This window comes from Diplotaxodon limnothrissa, linkage group LG13 (genome assembly GCF_057381915.1).
Source record: "Diplotaxodon limnothrissa isolate DT_005_m linkage group LG13, D_limnothrissa_male_GT1.1, whole genome shotgun sequence".
NCBI lineage: Eukaryota > Metazoa > Chordata > Actinopteri > Cichliformes > Cichlidae > Diplotaxodon > Diplotaxodon limnothrissa.
In genome coordinates this window covers 24,436,119-24,452,246 of record NC_140608.1, presented here as the reverse complement: position 1 = coordinate 24,452,246, position 16,128 = coordinate 24,436,119, and the positions used below count along the sequence as shown (strand labels likewise).

At 41.7% G+C, this 16,128-nt stretch overlaps 1 protein-coding gene across 3 annotated transcripts in view; it reads right to left on the bottom strand.

The window, feature by feature from the left end:
- Window positions 1-16,128, bottom strand: part of ttc7a (tetratricopeptide repeat domain 7A) — a 63,471-nt gene that overhangs the window by 19,484 nt on the left and 27,859 nt on the right. For all 3 annotated transcript variants that reach the window (XM_085368925.1, XM_085368922.1, XM_085368924.1), the window contains 4 exons: window positions 8,140-8,256; window positions 4,597-4,709; window positions 3,930-4,064; window positions 190-392 (listed from right to left, as the gene is read on the bottom strand). In XM_085368925.1, coding sequence (XP_085225051.1) covers window positions 190-392; window positions 3,930-4,064; window positions 4,597-4,709; window positions 8,140-8,256 — 568 coding nt within the window. The remainder of the gene's footprint in view (window positions 1-189; window positions 393-3,929; window positions 4,065-4,596; window positions 4,710-8,139; window positions 8,257-16,128) is intronic.

Below are 16,128 nucleotides of genomic sequence, written 5' to 3'. Positions count from 1 at the left end.
TTGATTGAATTTTTAATTTACTAAATTATAGCATTTAAACATGTCACTGTAGCCAATCATGTGTTTGTGTGCATGTGTGTGAGAGAGGATACTGAACACCATGTTTGCATGTGTGACACTTGAAAGAGCAGAGCGTTACATAAGTTCTAACTTAATTTTGCAGCCTCTAAAGCATCCGCTATCTCTCACCGTGTGCACCAGTATCCGTTCTCCTGTAGGATGCATGGCCAGGGCCTCGTCATACAGGCCTTTGGCTTCGTCCAGGTGGCCCCGGAGCTCGGCCAGGCGGCCCCGCTGCAGCAGCACAGAGTGAGAGTTGGGGAAGAGCGAACTGGCCTCGGCTATACAGAACTGAGCCTCCTTAAGCCGACTGTCTGCCATGAACAGCTCTCCTGCAGGATGACACGGAGAGAGAAGTAAAGAAAGGAGGTGAAAAGGTCAAGAGAGGAAAAGAGGTGGAGGGGGGAAAGAAAAAGGACAGAATGACAGAGGAGGGAAAACAATAAAAGAAAGGAAGTGATGAAGCAAAGATGGAGAGCCAGAGAAAGAAAAAGAGGAGAATAAGAGTATTAATGCCCTGAGTAACCCTGTGACAGTAACTGTGATGAACTTTGCTGTGAGTTCAGCAGCATCATGTAAAAATAATATCTGTGCAGTGCTCAAATACTACACACAACCACACACACAAACACACACGCAAACCATGAAAGTGAGAGTCGGAGCGATGTAGTGGCTGAAAGTCATGAAGCTGTTGCCTAATATGGCCATCACATATTAAAGCTGCCTGCCTCCTTTCTTTGCTGCTGGGAAGATGAGGACAAACCCCACACACAAATGTTTACACACACACACAAAGTCAGAATCACGCCCACAAGCACTTTACTCTCCAATAAGACCTCAAAAATAAGAGCTGACCACAGGACCTGCCCCCTCAGCTGGAGCAGACCAATGTGCGGACCGGATGCTTCAGCGAGACCTGTCAATCATTTACGTGAGAGGACATTGGGTCAACAGGCAGAGAAACCCTGAGAAGGAAACCCTTCAGCTCTAAAACACTGACAGCATTGTGCGCACGTGTTACAGAGAGGGCTGTTGTGCAAATACATCGAGAGAGCCGTCTGCTCCCGAGTGCAGAGAACCCATGTGTGTGTTTGGTAGCGGATGTTTTGTTTGTTTACCTGTGTCTCAGAGATGCACAGATGGGAAATACTTAGTGCACGCATGCTACCTCTGCGAGATGAGAAAACAAAAAAATGGAAGAAAAAAAACAAAAACCCTTTTCAGCTGCCTCAGGGTTCCTTTTCATGGCTTCATTTTGGGGAAAAAGGCTTCAGTGAGCGATTATGTAAGACTTTCTCCTGCTGCTCATAGGAAAAAACTGTTAGATCAGTGCCTGCATGCACAGAGAATATTTATATGTTTAGAGCTAAGTATGTGAGTCTCGCATACTGCTAAATGTATTCCTTTTAAAGAGCCGTGTGTGTGTGTGCGTTTTTCTGTTAGGCCAAAGAGAATGTAAGATAAGAAGAGGAAGTGACCGATGAGAAGAGGAATGCTATGAAAGAATGAAGGGGGGGGGGATTGGTGTCCAGCCTTGAGCCAGGGGCCACACCCTTGGTTTCTCTCACACACACACTGCTCTCAGCAGATGAATAGCAGAGGCTCAGAGGTTACACATAGAAAATAACCTTCAGATTACACAAAGCCACGGGGGACGTGACCGCTTGGCTCCATTCAACCCCTCTTGTGTCGTAAAGCATCGAATACAGCAAAGGCATCTTCGCTGTGTGCATTTCCATTCTTGCCTCTCATGGCTCATCCACTCAAGCCAAGTGCAACAGATCCTCGGCCTTCATTTCCTGCTCATGCTCTGCTCTTTTATGTGAACTTCCTCAGGTAGGCTGAAGAAGGGTGGAGGCAACAGCAATGTGGATAACTGAGCATTGTCTCCTTAACAGAGCAGTGGCCAAATGTATTTAAGCACTGAGACACGTCAGTGTCAACTATTCAGCTATTTCATTTTAAACACCAACAAGCCTGCAAATAGATATTCTCTTCCAAAAATCTGCTATACTGTAACGCTGCGTTCTCCAGGGTTTCGCATGTAGCAAAATTAATATTCTCTGAGAATTTCAGTGACTGTTGTGCCCGAAACAAAAACGCACGCTCACAATGAACCGAACGCACAAACAGTGTCTCACTCCCTTGAGCGACTGAAACTCATCTGAGCTGATAAACAGGTCAGCAAGGCGTTGGAAGACAGTGAGGCTGCACAGCTTTCATTCACTGCAACATCGCACATTCATTAAAAGGTGCCAGCGGAGATTGTATTTGTATTTACTGTAGGGTTACCTGGATTTCTTTGGTGAGGGCATCACTGACACATAGTCGAATGTTTCAATAGCTATTGAGGCAATTACTGTAAAGACACATTTGCATCTGGTGTCTGAGTGAGTTAACTCAGTTGCCATTTCCAGTTACTTCCTGTTTTATTTTGAAAAGTATGCCCTGTTGTGGTATCAGGTACTGGTACTGCTCTGTGACATCACCAGAAAGACCTACGCACAGTGCTTAGATAACTTCTTAGACTGCCACACACTGTATGATTTATGCCACAAGCTGCTCTAAATTAACAGAGCATCATGGACAATTATTTATAACACTACATTATGTGAACTACAACTCAAATGCTCCTTTTACAGTGTATAGTAGCATAAAGGAACTAAAATCTCCACACGTTCGACGTGGATGTGATCGCTCTCTGTTGTCAATATCATGTACAGAAAGCGAGGCAGATCTATGACATTGGTCGAAGTTCACTGAAAGGACTACCACAGAATTTTTTATGGTTGCCACAGGATGAAGACTACTTACTTTGAAGGTCCCCTAATATTTGCCTCAGCATGAAGTCAACAATGTAAGTTTTAGGTTTTCAATAACTATCAAACAGTTTACCAGTAATTTGCTTCAGTCATTCATTTTGCTTAAAAGCCCCTTTTCCATTAGTACCCACTCGGATTGACTCGGCACGGTTCACTACGGTTTAAGGGTGTTCCATTAGATAACAGTACCTGGTACCAGATACTAAAATAGTACCTGCTCGGCCGGGGTTATAAGCGATCTGAGCAGGTACTAAAATGTGACATCATCAGACTGCATGCCAACAATTGGCTGGTCGGGGAATCACTCAGTGAGCCATGAGAGCGTCTCCTTCACGAAAATCAAAACCACCAACAACGCCGTGGTCCCCGAGTCTGACGAAAAGCTACAGACCAACCAGCAGGTATACTGTTGCGTCGACATCCACCTTTGTTTAAGCGTTCGTGGATCATGCTAATTACGTCACGGGACGCTCGGACACATTACTATAACAACAACCACTCTCATTGGGTGAGTAGGTACTAATGGAAAAGGGGCTTTAGTGACTCGAGTCACAATCTTTTTGCAATCTTTTTACATGAACTGCAGACTGGCTTTAGTGCTTACTGATAAACATTAGCATGCCAGTATACTGAACCAGCAGTGTGAACAAGGTAATCTATCAGCTAACGTGTTAGCATGGTGTTTTAGCAGACGGGTGCTGCTCATGAAAACACTGTCATGCTTTGCTGAGCTGTGGCCTCGTTGTCTACTTCATAGCTTTTATTTAAAAAAAACTGGATGACTAAAATGGTTTCTTACTGTTGGGCTTCAGATCACTAGGATAAAACATTGAATCTGATTCATTTGTCCAGCAAAGTTAATGCAAGCTTTGTCTTTATTTCATTTTTAGTTCACCAGTAAGTTAAAGCTCATGGACCCCAACATGGTTTCACGATATGGGCTGACCTTGTATCTCGGATGAGGATGAAAAGAGGTTCAAATCCCAAAAGATCCCAACCACAATAATTCCTGAAATATCATTTTCATTCAAGTGTGCGCTCTCATACCAGCCTGCAGCCAAATGCGTTCCAGGATGGTCCAAATATAGGTGGGCCCATGGCGACGGGTAGAGCTGAGGTCTGACACCTCGGACAGAGCCGCTTCAAGACGGGATAGTGCAACTGACGAAGGACTCAGTGAACCTGAAGCAGGATCATAGGTAAGAAATGGGAGCTGTTAGTGCTGCAAATGTTTCCTCATCTTGCACATTAAACCAACTAAACACTAAAGTGGTGATTTACAACCTGAACAATGAATATGCATATGTTAGCATTGATGAGAAGCAGACAGAAACTGTGTTTTCTTCCGTAGAGAAAAAAAAGTAAAATATTTCAAAGCCAGTAACTATAATGTCCTGAATCCCTGAACACTAAATGTGCAGGTTGCAGATCCTGCTCTAAACACAGGTGTGAGTCACATCATTGATATTTAAACAGCACATCTGGTTTCCGGAACTGGGTTGCAGACAAGCAAACAGGGCTTTTAATCCAGAATAGGTCAAAAGCTGGGGGATTTAGACTGACCTACAAATTCACCTTTCTCACTGCTATTTACCCAAAGCCATAGAGAGAGCAGGATGTGTTTAACTTAAACTAATCAATTCGGCATGTTGCAATCCAAATATGCACAGTGACATGTCGTTTCTAAAAGATTTGAGCAAGCGAGAGAACAGACCAGTGGAGGTGTCCTGGAAGTCAGGCAGGGTGAGGTGGATGGAGGGTTTCCTGCCGCTGGGGCTGACCTCTGTCCTCTCAGGCATCGGTATACTGCTGCTGTCATCTGTCTCGCTGTAACACATCAGAGAGGACATTCACATGTACTGTTTTTGTTTTTATCCGTGAGATTCCACCTGTGACTGAAATTAAAGATCAAGTCCATCTTAAATAAATTGGCTTTAATACACATAATTTGTGTATTACAGCTCGCTTGCTAATAATGAAAAGGAAAAGCAAAGGTGTGCGATAGCCAGGTCCTCCTTCTGCTTTTAGCATTTTGCTATGCTAAAGGTTATGCTAAAGCTAAAAAGTATCAATGACTCACTTTTAACATGAAGGCAGCATAAAGGAAAAATAAGTCAGGAAATGGTCAACAGATAGATAGATAGATAGATAGATAGATAGATATTCTTAAACATTTTGAAATGGCTAGGCTAGCTTAAATTACATTGTTCTGAAAAGTATTTGTCCATTTTTAAAAATACATATTTGTACAACATTTTTCCTTAATAAATGCAGTCTCAAAAATTGCACATTAAAGTTTATTAGCTTCCTCAGTTCTTTCCTCCTGCATCTTTTCTCTGTATCAAGTTAGAAGGAGAGGTCAAAGAAAAAAGCCAATGAAACATGAGCTAGCGAGCTAACTGTGTAGTAGAGCTGGGCGATAGAACGATAACGATATGTATTGCGAAATAAATTTTTCTCGATAGAAAAATTAAACTATTGCGATAGGCCTCACTGCTCTTGTCCTCTTAAAAAAAAGAAAAAAAAAAAGAACAGCCAATCCAAATTAAGTAGCGCAGAGCCGAACCAATCACAGCCGCAGCGTCACGTCACGTGACTTGTTACGTACAGCACAAGTGCCAAGCCGCACATGTGTATTTGTTTGGGAAGCAGCCAGCCGCCGTGCCGCCTGGGTAATGGAGGAAATGAGTGTGCCAACTAGAGAAAATCAACCGAGAGCGTGACTGAAGGTGACCGAAGAGAAAACAGATGATGGTTCCAATGCTGGAGAGATTGTCGAATGGAAGAGCCATAGAAGTTCCGTAGTGTGAAGGTATTTCGGCTATTTCAAGTCAAACAGAGTAGCGCGCACTGTAAATTGTGCTGAAAGCAAGTCTGGAAATACAATAAACCGGTGCATGCTCAGTCTCTGACTGGAAGCGCTAATTCGTCATTCGGCTTTTGTCAGACTAAAGTAACTGTTAAAACTGTTTGAAAAGCTAAGCTATACAACAAGGAGAGATTGAGAATTTCCTTTTAGTTCTCAGTTTATTTGATATTGACAAAAGTTAGTCAGTTTTGTCTGTTCTTCTGTAAAACAAACTAAGATTTATTTTTAGAATTAATATTTTGTTTCTAAGTGGAATTGACAATTTAGTCTGTTTCGTTTGTTCTATTTTGAAACTTAAACGCTTTAGCGGCTGCCTTTTGTGTAGTTTGCAATATTTGCCTTTATTTATCTGAAAAAGTCTCATGTTCCTTAAGTACATCTACTCTGTTCAACTTATTATGGGAAATAAATATTTAAATCAAAACAAGCTGCTGATTATTTCACATTTTACTTGTGAGCAACGGCACATTTAAATCTTACAAATATAGTTATTTGGCTTATATCGTGATAGATATCGTTATCGCCTGAAACGAAAAAAACATATCGTGATATGAAAAAATCTCATATCGCCCAGCTCTACTGTGTAGCAACACTAATGCATGCTTCCATGCAGAGGTTCACAGTGTAACCAGTGTGATGTCGAGCATTATACTTGTTACTGTAGCAGAAACTGCACTTCCTGAAGTTCCAGCATGCCATTTATTCAAGAACCACTTGACTGAGCCATTAGTGAAGCCTCAGCTTTGTGGATGCATAGTAAATGCACAACATTCAGGGGGAAAAGATATTTGAAACCTTATTTCTGGAAAAAGTCATAAAATGTGAAGCCGTTTTTAATCAGATTCAAGTGGTGAGTCAGTAGATGTAGTTTTTTAAAACCTGGAGTTATTAAAATGAGCTTTATTCTAATTTAAATAGAGATTTCAAAAAAATACCTACTGGTGTTACCCACACACGTCTACAAGGAGTTTAGTGTGGAAGCTATGCCTGAGAGTCAGTCATCAGCTACTTTGAGTCATTGAAGTGGCCCTCTCCAATGTACTGGATGCAATGATTATCACCTGATGTGAGGTATGGACCATCTAAATTATTTTTTCTTGTGTTCTGGTCAGTGAAATTCTAATGTGTCAACATTTAGTATTTATTATTAGGTATAATTTTGTTTGTGTAATACATAAATAGAGTCTATGGAGGTACCTGGCTTAGCAAACTAGCTAGCATTAGCTGATGCTTTAACTTAGTGCACCACTTTTTGTCCAAATGTTGGTCAGGCGAGCACGAGACAGTCGTTGGTATCAATTCCTTCATGCTCCAGGAGCTGCCTGCATACTCTCGTCACATGAGTCCAGGAATTGCTGTGCACCAAAAGAAACACAGGACCCACCATACCAGAATTTTAACCCAATACCTAATGGCAGTCAGGGTGCTGATGCCTACCCTGTAAGGCCTGTGTGTCTCTCCTCAGATACGCTTCTACAGACCTTCACTGACCCACCACCAAGAGAGAGCTCTTGAGCAATGGCATGAAGGAGCTAAAACTGATTGAGAACCCCTTCTGCTGCCAAACTGACCAGATCAATAATAATAATAATAATGGATACTTTATTGATCCCCATGGGGAAATTACATGTTTTTCTCTGCATTTGACCCATTCACTCAGTGAAGCAGTGGGCAGCCCACTAAGCAGGCGCCCGGGGAGCAGTGTGTAGGGACGGTACCTTGCTCAGGGGTACCTCAGGGTAGCCGTTAAGTGATTCGAACCGCCGACCTTCCGATCATGGGGCGACCACTTTACCTACTGAGCTATCCCTGCCCTTTATCCCAGATGTTTAACTGACTTCATGCTAAACTCTGATTAAGAAATGGTCAAAGAGTATATTTGTTGTTCATCCTCCTAGCTCCTTCAGGAACTATGTGAAAATAAAGAGTTAGATGGGAAATTTTTACAAAGAAAATACAAATTCCATGCAAATTTTTGTCTGTAATCGTTCTACCAGCCTTCATTTATAAATAAATATAATTTTTGCATTTGTTTTTTTTTATATTTGTATTTTTGTATTGGTTTTGGTAGTGCCTTTAGTGTTCAGTTATTATGAAGGGTAATAATGAGCTTTGCTGTATGTCAGTTCTGGTATTCAAAACATGAAAAAGGTCAACATCTCAAAAGCACTCAGGTCACAGGTAGAACATTATATCAGAAAAAGCATTAATGCGTGAACACACACACACACACACACACTGAATAACACCGTAGCAGAGACAGCCGCCCCCTCCCAGCCTCATCGTGCACAACAGCACAGAAACTATTTGAGCTAAACGGTAATGCACATTTTGCAGCGCACGATAAACAAAGTAGCGCCAATGCTTATCTCTCTTGTGCATGCTCACCTGGAGCGGCTGACATCATAGCGGCTCTGCCAGTGCTGCAACATCTCCTCACAGGTATGCAGGGCTGCAGCCGGGCCGAGCAGCACCTCTTCAAGCTTTACCTTTGTGAACAGCAAACTGGAACAAGAAAAAGCCACAATGCATTTTTGTTTAAATTTGAACTGTTTTGTTTTGTTTTTATAACCAGAACATCTGTTCATATAAGATTAACTAATATGCACGTTAATCTGTAAACTGAGTGCATGAGATTGAAAGCCTTGAACAGTTCTTATTGTTACATAAAAGATTGGAGGGGATGTAAAAGCTACCAGCTATTATCCCCTGCAACAGATTGGAGGGGATGTAAAAGCTACCAGCTATTATCCCCTGCAACAGACTTTAACCTTATTTGGTTACAAGAGTTAGAAAACACATCACAAGACATAAATTTGCATGCAAGCATGTGTGTTTGTGCTAGTGCAGTACCTGGGAGCTTAGAGCCCATAAACATATTGCATGTAGAATAATGCACATATGGATCAACAGAAGCAGAGACAGTAAAGATAGTCATCAACAACAACCTTTAAGAGTTGTGTGTGTGTTGAGAGGCTGATGAGAGGAGGCTGTAGAGTGTTTCCGCTCGGCCCTTTTAGTTGAAGACAACTGGTTAAGTGATGTGGGAGTCTCTGATGTGAAAGTCTGTATGTCTGTGTGTTTGTGTGTGTGTGTGTTTGTGTGTGTTTGCCGTTGTGTGTGTAGTAATTGCCAGAAGGGGCTCTCAGAGGATGGGGTCTGTCATGGGCATCACTCATCCATGAGTGTGAGGAGGGAGAGAGGGAAAGAGGCAGAGAGACTATGGTGTTTGCAACATCTGACGCCAAGCTGTCCACTGCCTCTGTTGAAGGCTCCTCCAATTATTCTGTGCTCTCCTGTCAAGGGGGAGGGAGGGAGTCTGGAGGGGGGAGGCGGTGGGATGAAGAAGAGATGGATGAAGTGATGGAGGGAAGGTGAGGATCAATGGCTGAGCGAAAGGAGTTCGTGTCAGGGGAGAAAACTCTTGTTGAAATGCGCCTCGTTACTGACTCACGGGTCGGTGCACGGCTGGGAGAAGGGAGTGTGTGCGGAGGGTGTGAAGCAATGATGGAGGGATTTTTGAAAAGAAAAAAATGTACGAGTGTGGGAGGAACGGGGTTGGATTTGCTGACATGCAGATGACAAGTGCTGCCGAGGGACGCTGAGTTAAGGATACGCCTGCCAGTAGGAGTCCACCAGAGTGTGTACGTGTGGTTGTGTGCATCTCTCTAGACTCCCCGTTACCGGTGTGACAAAGCGTTTAGAAGCTTTGTGATGATGTAAACCCATCTAAGTGTTAAGATGTGACAAAGTGTGTGTGTGTGGGTGTATCTCACGTGAACAAAGAACCGTGTAACCTGAAAGTTTGTAATTATTTTCTAATAAAGCTGCTGAGTTTCAAATGAGCATGTAAAACTTATATTGTGTAATGTTTGTACAACAAATAATATAAATTTCATACTCATTCACAGATAAATTACAGTAATCTTGCTTTTTTCTTCCAGTCAGTTTCAATTTGTCATTAATGAAACCCACTCCTTCATGGTAATTTCAAAATAAGAGCTTGCAAAGAAATAAATTTGCAAGTTTCTTCTGAAACTGAAAGAAAACTGGAGTTCATAGGAGGCCATTAATATGGTTAATGGAGCTACATAACTAAAAAAGTGCTTTGAAATCAGCAAAGATACCCTGTTGTTCTGAATCCCTTGTTTAATTTAATGAAGTTCAAGTTATTGTATATTGTGCACACTCACTGATCACTCTCTAATCAGCCAAAGGTGATTTAAGTGTTGGTGCCAGACGGGCAGGTCTGAGTATTTCAGGAACTGCTGATCTGTTTGGATTTTCCCGCATAACCATCTCTAAGCTTTGCAGGGAATGGTGAAAATGCCTTGTTGATACCAGAGATCCAAGGGAAGATTGGCCAGAGTGCTTCAACCTAATAGGATGGAAACAGGGGCTCAAACAACCAATCGCCACAACCAAGGCATCCATCTCTGAACACACAAGAGATGAAACCTTAAAGCAGACAAGCTACAGCAGCAGAAGACCACAGCGGGTACCTCTCCTGTCAGCTGAGGCTACAATATACATAGGCTCACCTAAACTGGACCACAGAGGACTGGAAAAATGTTGCTCTGTTGCAACATTATGATGGTAGCGTCACAATTTGGCCTAAACAACATGAAAACATGGATACAATATAATCCAATGAACGATAAAACTATAAAACTAAAAAGAAATGTCTCTTGCTGCTTTAATATCCTGCATCTTTTAGAATATTCAAAGGACTGGCTCACCTCAATATAACGCTTTTCCATTGTACTGAAGCGCCTAAAGTGCTTTATACAACATGTGTCATTAACCCAAGAATTTTCCCCTATATTTAAGTGTTTTCTCTGATGATTTCATCAGGAGCAACTCAGAGTTCAGTATCTTCTTCAGGAATACTTTGGCATGCAGACTAGAACAACCAGGAATTAAACCAACAACCCTCAAACTAGTAGATACCCTGCTCCACCTCTGGAGCCATAGCCACCCACAACAACAAACATCTTCAAGAAGATGGTTGTCATTTTCTATCAACTAAATCTTATTTGTAGAGCTTCAAGTGTTCCTCTGCATAAACACTATGAGTTCAGCTCTTGAGTTCCCACTATATGTGAGCCTTTTGCAGACATTGTTAGGTGCAATGTTGCATCAAAAAAATATTTTTGGGAGACAGCGGATGGTGAATTACACGCCTCACTCCCCTCATGCAATATGGCAAACACACCATCCCGATTTGCTGGTCTATTTAATTGTAAATTTCCCATATTTCCCGCTGATATGTCAATGCTGCCACTACTGCCCTGCATTGCTGCTTGCTCTTTCAACCCATCCACCACCCCGGCATCTACCTGTAGGCTTCATGGCTAGATTAGACCATCATCATTCCCTAGATGCCAGTTTCTAACTATATTCTGATACTGTAGCAAATAATCAAACGCGAGTTTTCGGACCTCTGGAAAGTGTTGAAAGGCTTTTGAATAATGTTTGTAGTGCTAAATTTCACTAGGCTGCACTACTTTTGATAAAAACTGGAGCTAAAATGATGGGAAAAGCTCAATTAATTTCATTACTTGCACCTTTTATGTACAAATATTGTCATCCTTTACTAGTTAATTCCAATATCTTTTACTTGTTGGTAAAAGTAAAAGCAGCTGGAATATACTTTCAGATTAAAAGCTTAAAAAGGGATGTGTTTTGCCCTTTCGGTTAGTGAAAGGCTTCAGTAGCATCAAACATGATGAACGTCATCTGAAAAACAGCAAAGTGAAGCAAACTGTTACAACGGAAAGGTTGAAAAAGACTTATGTTTGCATTCAAGACATTTTTATTCTTGTAGCAATCAGAAAACAGGAACATCGGCATATGAAATTGGTAAAATTAGGAAAAGATGTCACCGTCACTGATATAGGGCTTCTAATATGGCATATTAGAAGGTATAAAAATAAAAAAAACAAGTTTGTTGAAAATATAGCACAGTAAAGTCATATATTCATTCTACAGCGTGTTTTTGCACGATTAATTCACTGTGAACATAAAAAAGAAATATCAACTGATCTAAGTCATCCAAGGATAGAGCCTTTTCCTCTATTACAATCAGTGCTCTCCCTCACAGCTCCACAACAGACAGATTTCATCAAGATTACAACATTCAAAACTGCACATGAAATTACAAAGGCTGTCATTTCCAGCCTCCTGGGAGTGAGCCTGGTGTGTGCAGAGTGGAGTGTTTGAGGATGCATAGCAGTGAGTAGTGTAGCTCAGAGTAAGAGCTCAGTGGTGGCTGGCTAAGAGCGGTGAGCACCAGCGTAAACTCCATATAAAAATAGCTAATAATGTTCCTTAGAAAAAGTGGTACATGTACAGTATTACTCATTTTGCACTCCCACAGATCAGAGTGCGGATACTCTACAGGCAGATGGGTGCACGCACACATGCAGAAAAGTGCACGTGTGCGTCACACTCGAGTATATAATGAGTATACAGTTATACAGTATGCACATCCATAGAGAATAACACGCAAGACCCATGCTTGCTCAGAGCACATAGTAATCCAGGCCTGCATGTGCAGGCTAACACATGCTTGTGCAGAATCACACACACACACACACACACATGTAGCAGTACACGCTCCTGCTGCAACATCCCGTTAGATGAATGCAGAATCAAAGGCTGGGATTAATCATTCTCTTTAGTACAAACTGTGAGACCACAATCACTGTCTCTACTCCTCTCTCTCCCTCTCATACACACACATGCAACCCTCCCCCTCGTCCCTGTATTGCCTCAGCTCTCTCAATCTGTAGCAGAATCCCATTTCACATTGAAATGCATGCCTCTTTACTGAGTGATTAAAATTTCAAAGAAAAGGGAGAAATGGAGACTGAAAGATAAAAAAAAAGAGAGACAAGAAAAGGAAGAGAAAGAAAGAAGGAGATAGGATGAGACGGAGAGACAGAAGCCGGCAGAAGCCGGGGGTAGAGGATGTGGGAGAAAAAGGAGGAAGGAGAAATTGTGTATGCTACAGTGAGCTGACAGTTTGCTGTGGTGCAGAGAGGCAGTGGCAAACAAGAATCACACACATGCATGCACACATGCAGTGACACACAAACATGCGTGAGCAAGATTACGATCTCAAACACACGGTCGCATCCTCTTCGCCCCCTCCACAGCAGACAAGTACACACACAAAACACACACATGCACGACTGTCGTGGAATGCGAGCTTTGATCTCAGATGCTCGCTCACGTTTTCAAAGCAAATGATATTCAATGAGCTCGTTACTGAGAAAACACATCCTTTCACACCAAGTCTTTTGGATCTTTTATTCTCTGACTTTGAGGTCTGAAAATGGGCCTCAGTCCAGATGGTCCAGAATGTTCTAGGATGGATTTAGGACCATGTTTCTGTTTGCAGTGGCTGGTTGCATTGCATTGCAAGTTCAGTGATACAGTGTTTGCAAAAGGCCGTCATAATATTTGACTATTCCTCTCTGTCTGCATGACAGTATGGAAACAAGCATACTCTGTAGGTTCAGGTGGAGACATTGATGCATTACTATATAAATTTGAGATTTAACACTGGTGTGCCTATGAAAAACCTTAGATGGCTCAGTCAGTGAGCTAAAAAGCTGCTGCCACACAGTCACACAACAGTGTCATCTGCATAGAAATTTAGTTAATTTTTTAGGAAAAGCTATTCTTGCCTGTACATATCCACACAACTCAATAACACCACCAGGTTACAACTTGCTAGCTATATAGCTAGCACTGAAACTAAATTTATCTGGCTTTCCTCACTAATTTATTATGTAAAGGCTGGCTGGCTAAGGGTGAGAAAGAAAGTGAAAAGAAGGAAAAGGGGAATTACAAGGTTGTCATTATTTCATAGATTCAATTTTGAATAGTTAAAATGAACCGATTGAGGCAGATACTAGCAGCTAGCAACTAGCATTTTGAGTTGCACTTCTGGTGACTCTTCTTTTGGCTCTTTTTTTGGTCTCCACCTACTTCATCATAAGCTGCCAAAATGCTCCACTTCATCTGACTGGCTTCACATACATCACTTAAAAAAACCTAAAAACAGTTACTGCAAATAAAAATAGGATAAGAAAGAGGATATCAAGAAGCTAATCAGCTGCTAGCTGCTGCTGCTAAAACAGCTGCTAAGAGAGCAGCTGAGGGAGATGCAGAAGGGAACACACTGACACCAGTGTTGCCAACTCCTCAGTAAGGAAAATTGCTATTGGTTGTCCTAAAAGTCGCTAGAAGTTGCTAAATGACGTCATCGCCTAATTTGCATAATTGGTCATGCTAATCTAATTGTAACCTATGTTGTTGGAGAGAGAAATAACATCGTGGAAGAGACATAAAGTGAGTAAAAAATGTCCTAAATGCATTTAGAGTTTATTTAGAACTACAAATTAAATTTCTTTTAGCAATTGTTGTTTTTTTAATGTCACAATTCCAACCCTGCTCCTTTACCCGGGCTTGGACCGGCAAAAGTGACCCGAAATAGGCACTCTGGTGGAGTTACTTTGTGTGTGTTTATAAGTAGTTTTAAACCTTGTGATCCACAAAACAGCATAAGAGTAAAAGAAGAACTGACTGCATTACAGCTTGTTGATACGCACTTTCACGTCTTTTTTTAGCGACTTTTTTTAGAAGAAAAGTCACTCAGGGGTCTGAAAACTAGCTAAATATAGCGACAAAGTCGCCAAGTTGGCAACACTGACTGACACTAGAAAATCTTTCAGTATAAAGCTAATGCAAAAAAAAATATTCACCAGTGCCCTGCTCATAACTTTATCTTTGTAATCCAACTTAGACCAGCTATCACTTTAGCTATAATGTTTTTAATGCTATTATGCACTTCATGATTATTGATTGGCTAATAGTTTGGGCTTAAGCAACTAGAGCCAGCCTATTCACATCGCTACTGTATGCCTCTCTCTCCACTAATCTGATGGCTTAGTTTCAATGTGTTACTGACTTGACAGTAAATTATTATTACAGGTAATAACAAATAATACATCTGGCAAACCTCGATTAATGGTTCATTTGTTCCTTTCAGGAAACTACCAACAAAAAGATATGTTTCCTTCTTTCTTTCCTTTTTTTCTGACTCAGTGTCTTGGTAGTGATCTGTAACAACAGTTTGGAAACAACAACGATGCTGCCTGCTCTATCCATATGACCTCATGGTTACCGGGGCGATGGGGATTCCTGGCGCAGAGAGTGATGTGATTGGCTGAGCCCGGAAAAGAGCTCTTAAATGGGTCAAAGCAGTCAAGTGTCTCTGCGAAGGAGGTGTGTGTGTTTAAGAGTGTGTGATTGTGCATCGAGACAGTGGGAGAACGCATGCGAGCTACCGACTGTACCTACAGCACAGATCGGTAAATCAGTTCTGTAATCAACAGTGTCTTTCCTGGATTTTCCCACTCTGTGTTTTTCTCCTTCTGTCAGGCTCTCGTGTCCTTCCTTCCTTTCGCTGTTTGATCAGTTTTGTTGTTTTTTTTCTTGTCTGCATTTCCTCTCCCTCCTGATCTATGGATGCACCCCATCTGTCTGCTCTGCGACCGTGGAGGCCAACACTGACCCCAAATGGCTGTACTCTGTAATGCTTGACTGGGCTTTGAGATAGAAAGAAAACACATCAGAAAGATGATGCAACATGCTTCCAAATTATTGTTAGTGTGAAATAATTGGCCTTGATAGTTAATGTTGTCAGTGTCAGATACAATAGAGCTTTTCCCACTGCTAATGAGCATGTTTTTTTTTTTTTAGATGTTTTTGTGCCGGATGACTAGAATTATGTGAGTGAAATACTGTTAGGAAAGAAACTAGAGCTATGGGCTCATGCTGCAACCAACCTGCTTCAAATCAAACCGGATTCTAATTAAAAATCGTTCTTATCACTTTCTCATACTTATGATCTTGCGTACTTTGCCTACTACAATACTTTATCTATTAACTCTGGTATACTTTAAAAGTCTTGGTCGAATATGATTCTGCACAAAGGTGAAGAAATGGTTAGTAATACCAGCCCTGAAGCCAAAGGTCAAAGGTTCAAGCCCTTAAACCTGCAACATGTCCTTTCACATCACTACTTTCCTCCATGCCCAAAATGAGTTCACTTTAATTGTCAAAGTGTGTGTGCTTAGCGTAGCGGACAGGTGGGTTTATGTGTTAGGATGTCTTAGCTCAGCCAGGACAGCAGTGCTTAGGTCTGGGTCAGAGCTGCAGTGTTAAAAGGGTAAGGGTGTATGAGGGGCATCGGTACCGCAATGCAGACTTCCACTCTGGCACGTCTAAATAAGGCTTCAAGTGTGTGTGTGTGTGTGTGTGTGTGTGTGTGTGTGTGGTGTGTGCTTGGCCTTTTGTGTAGCG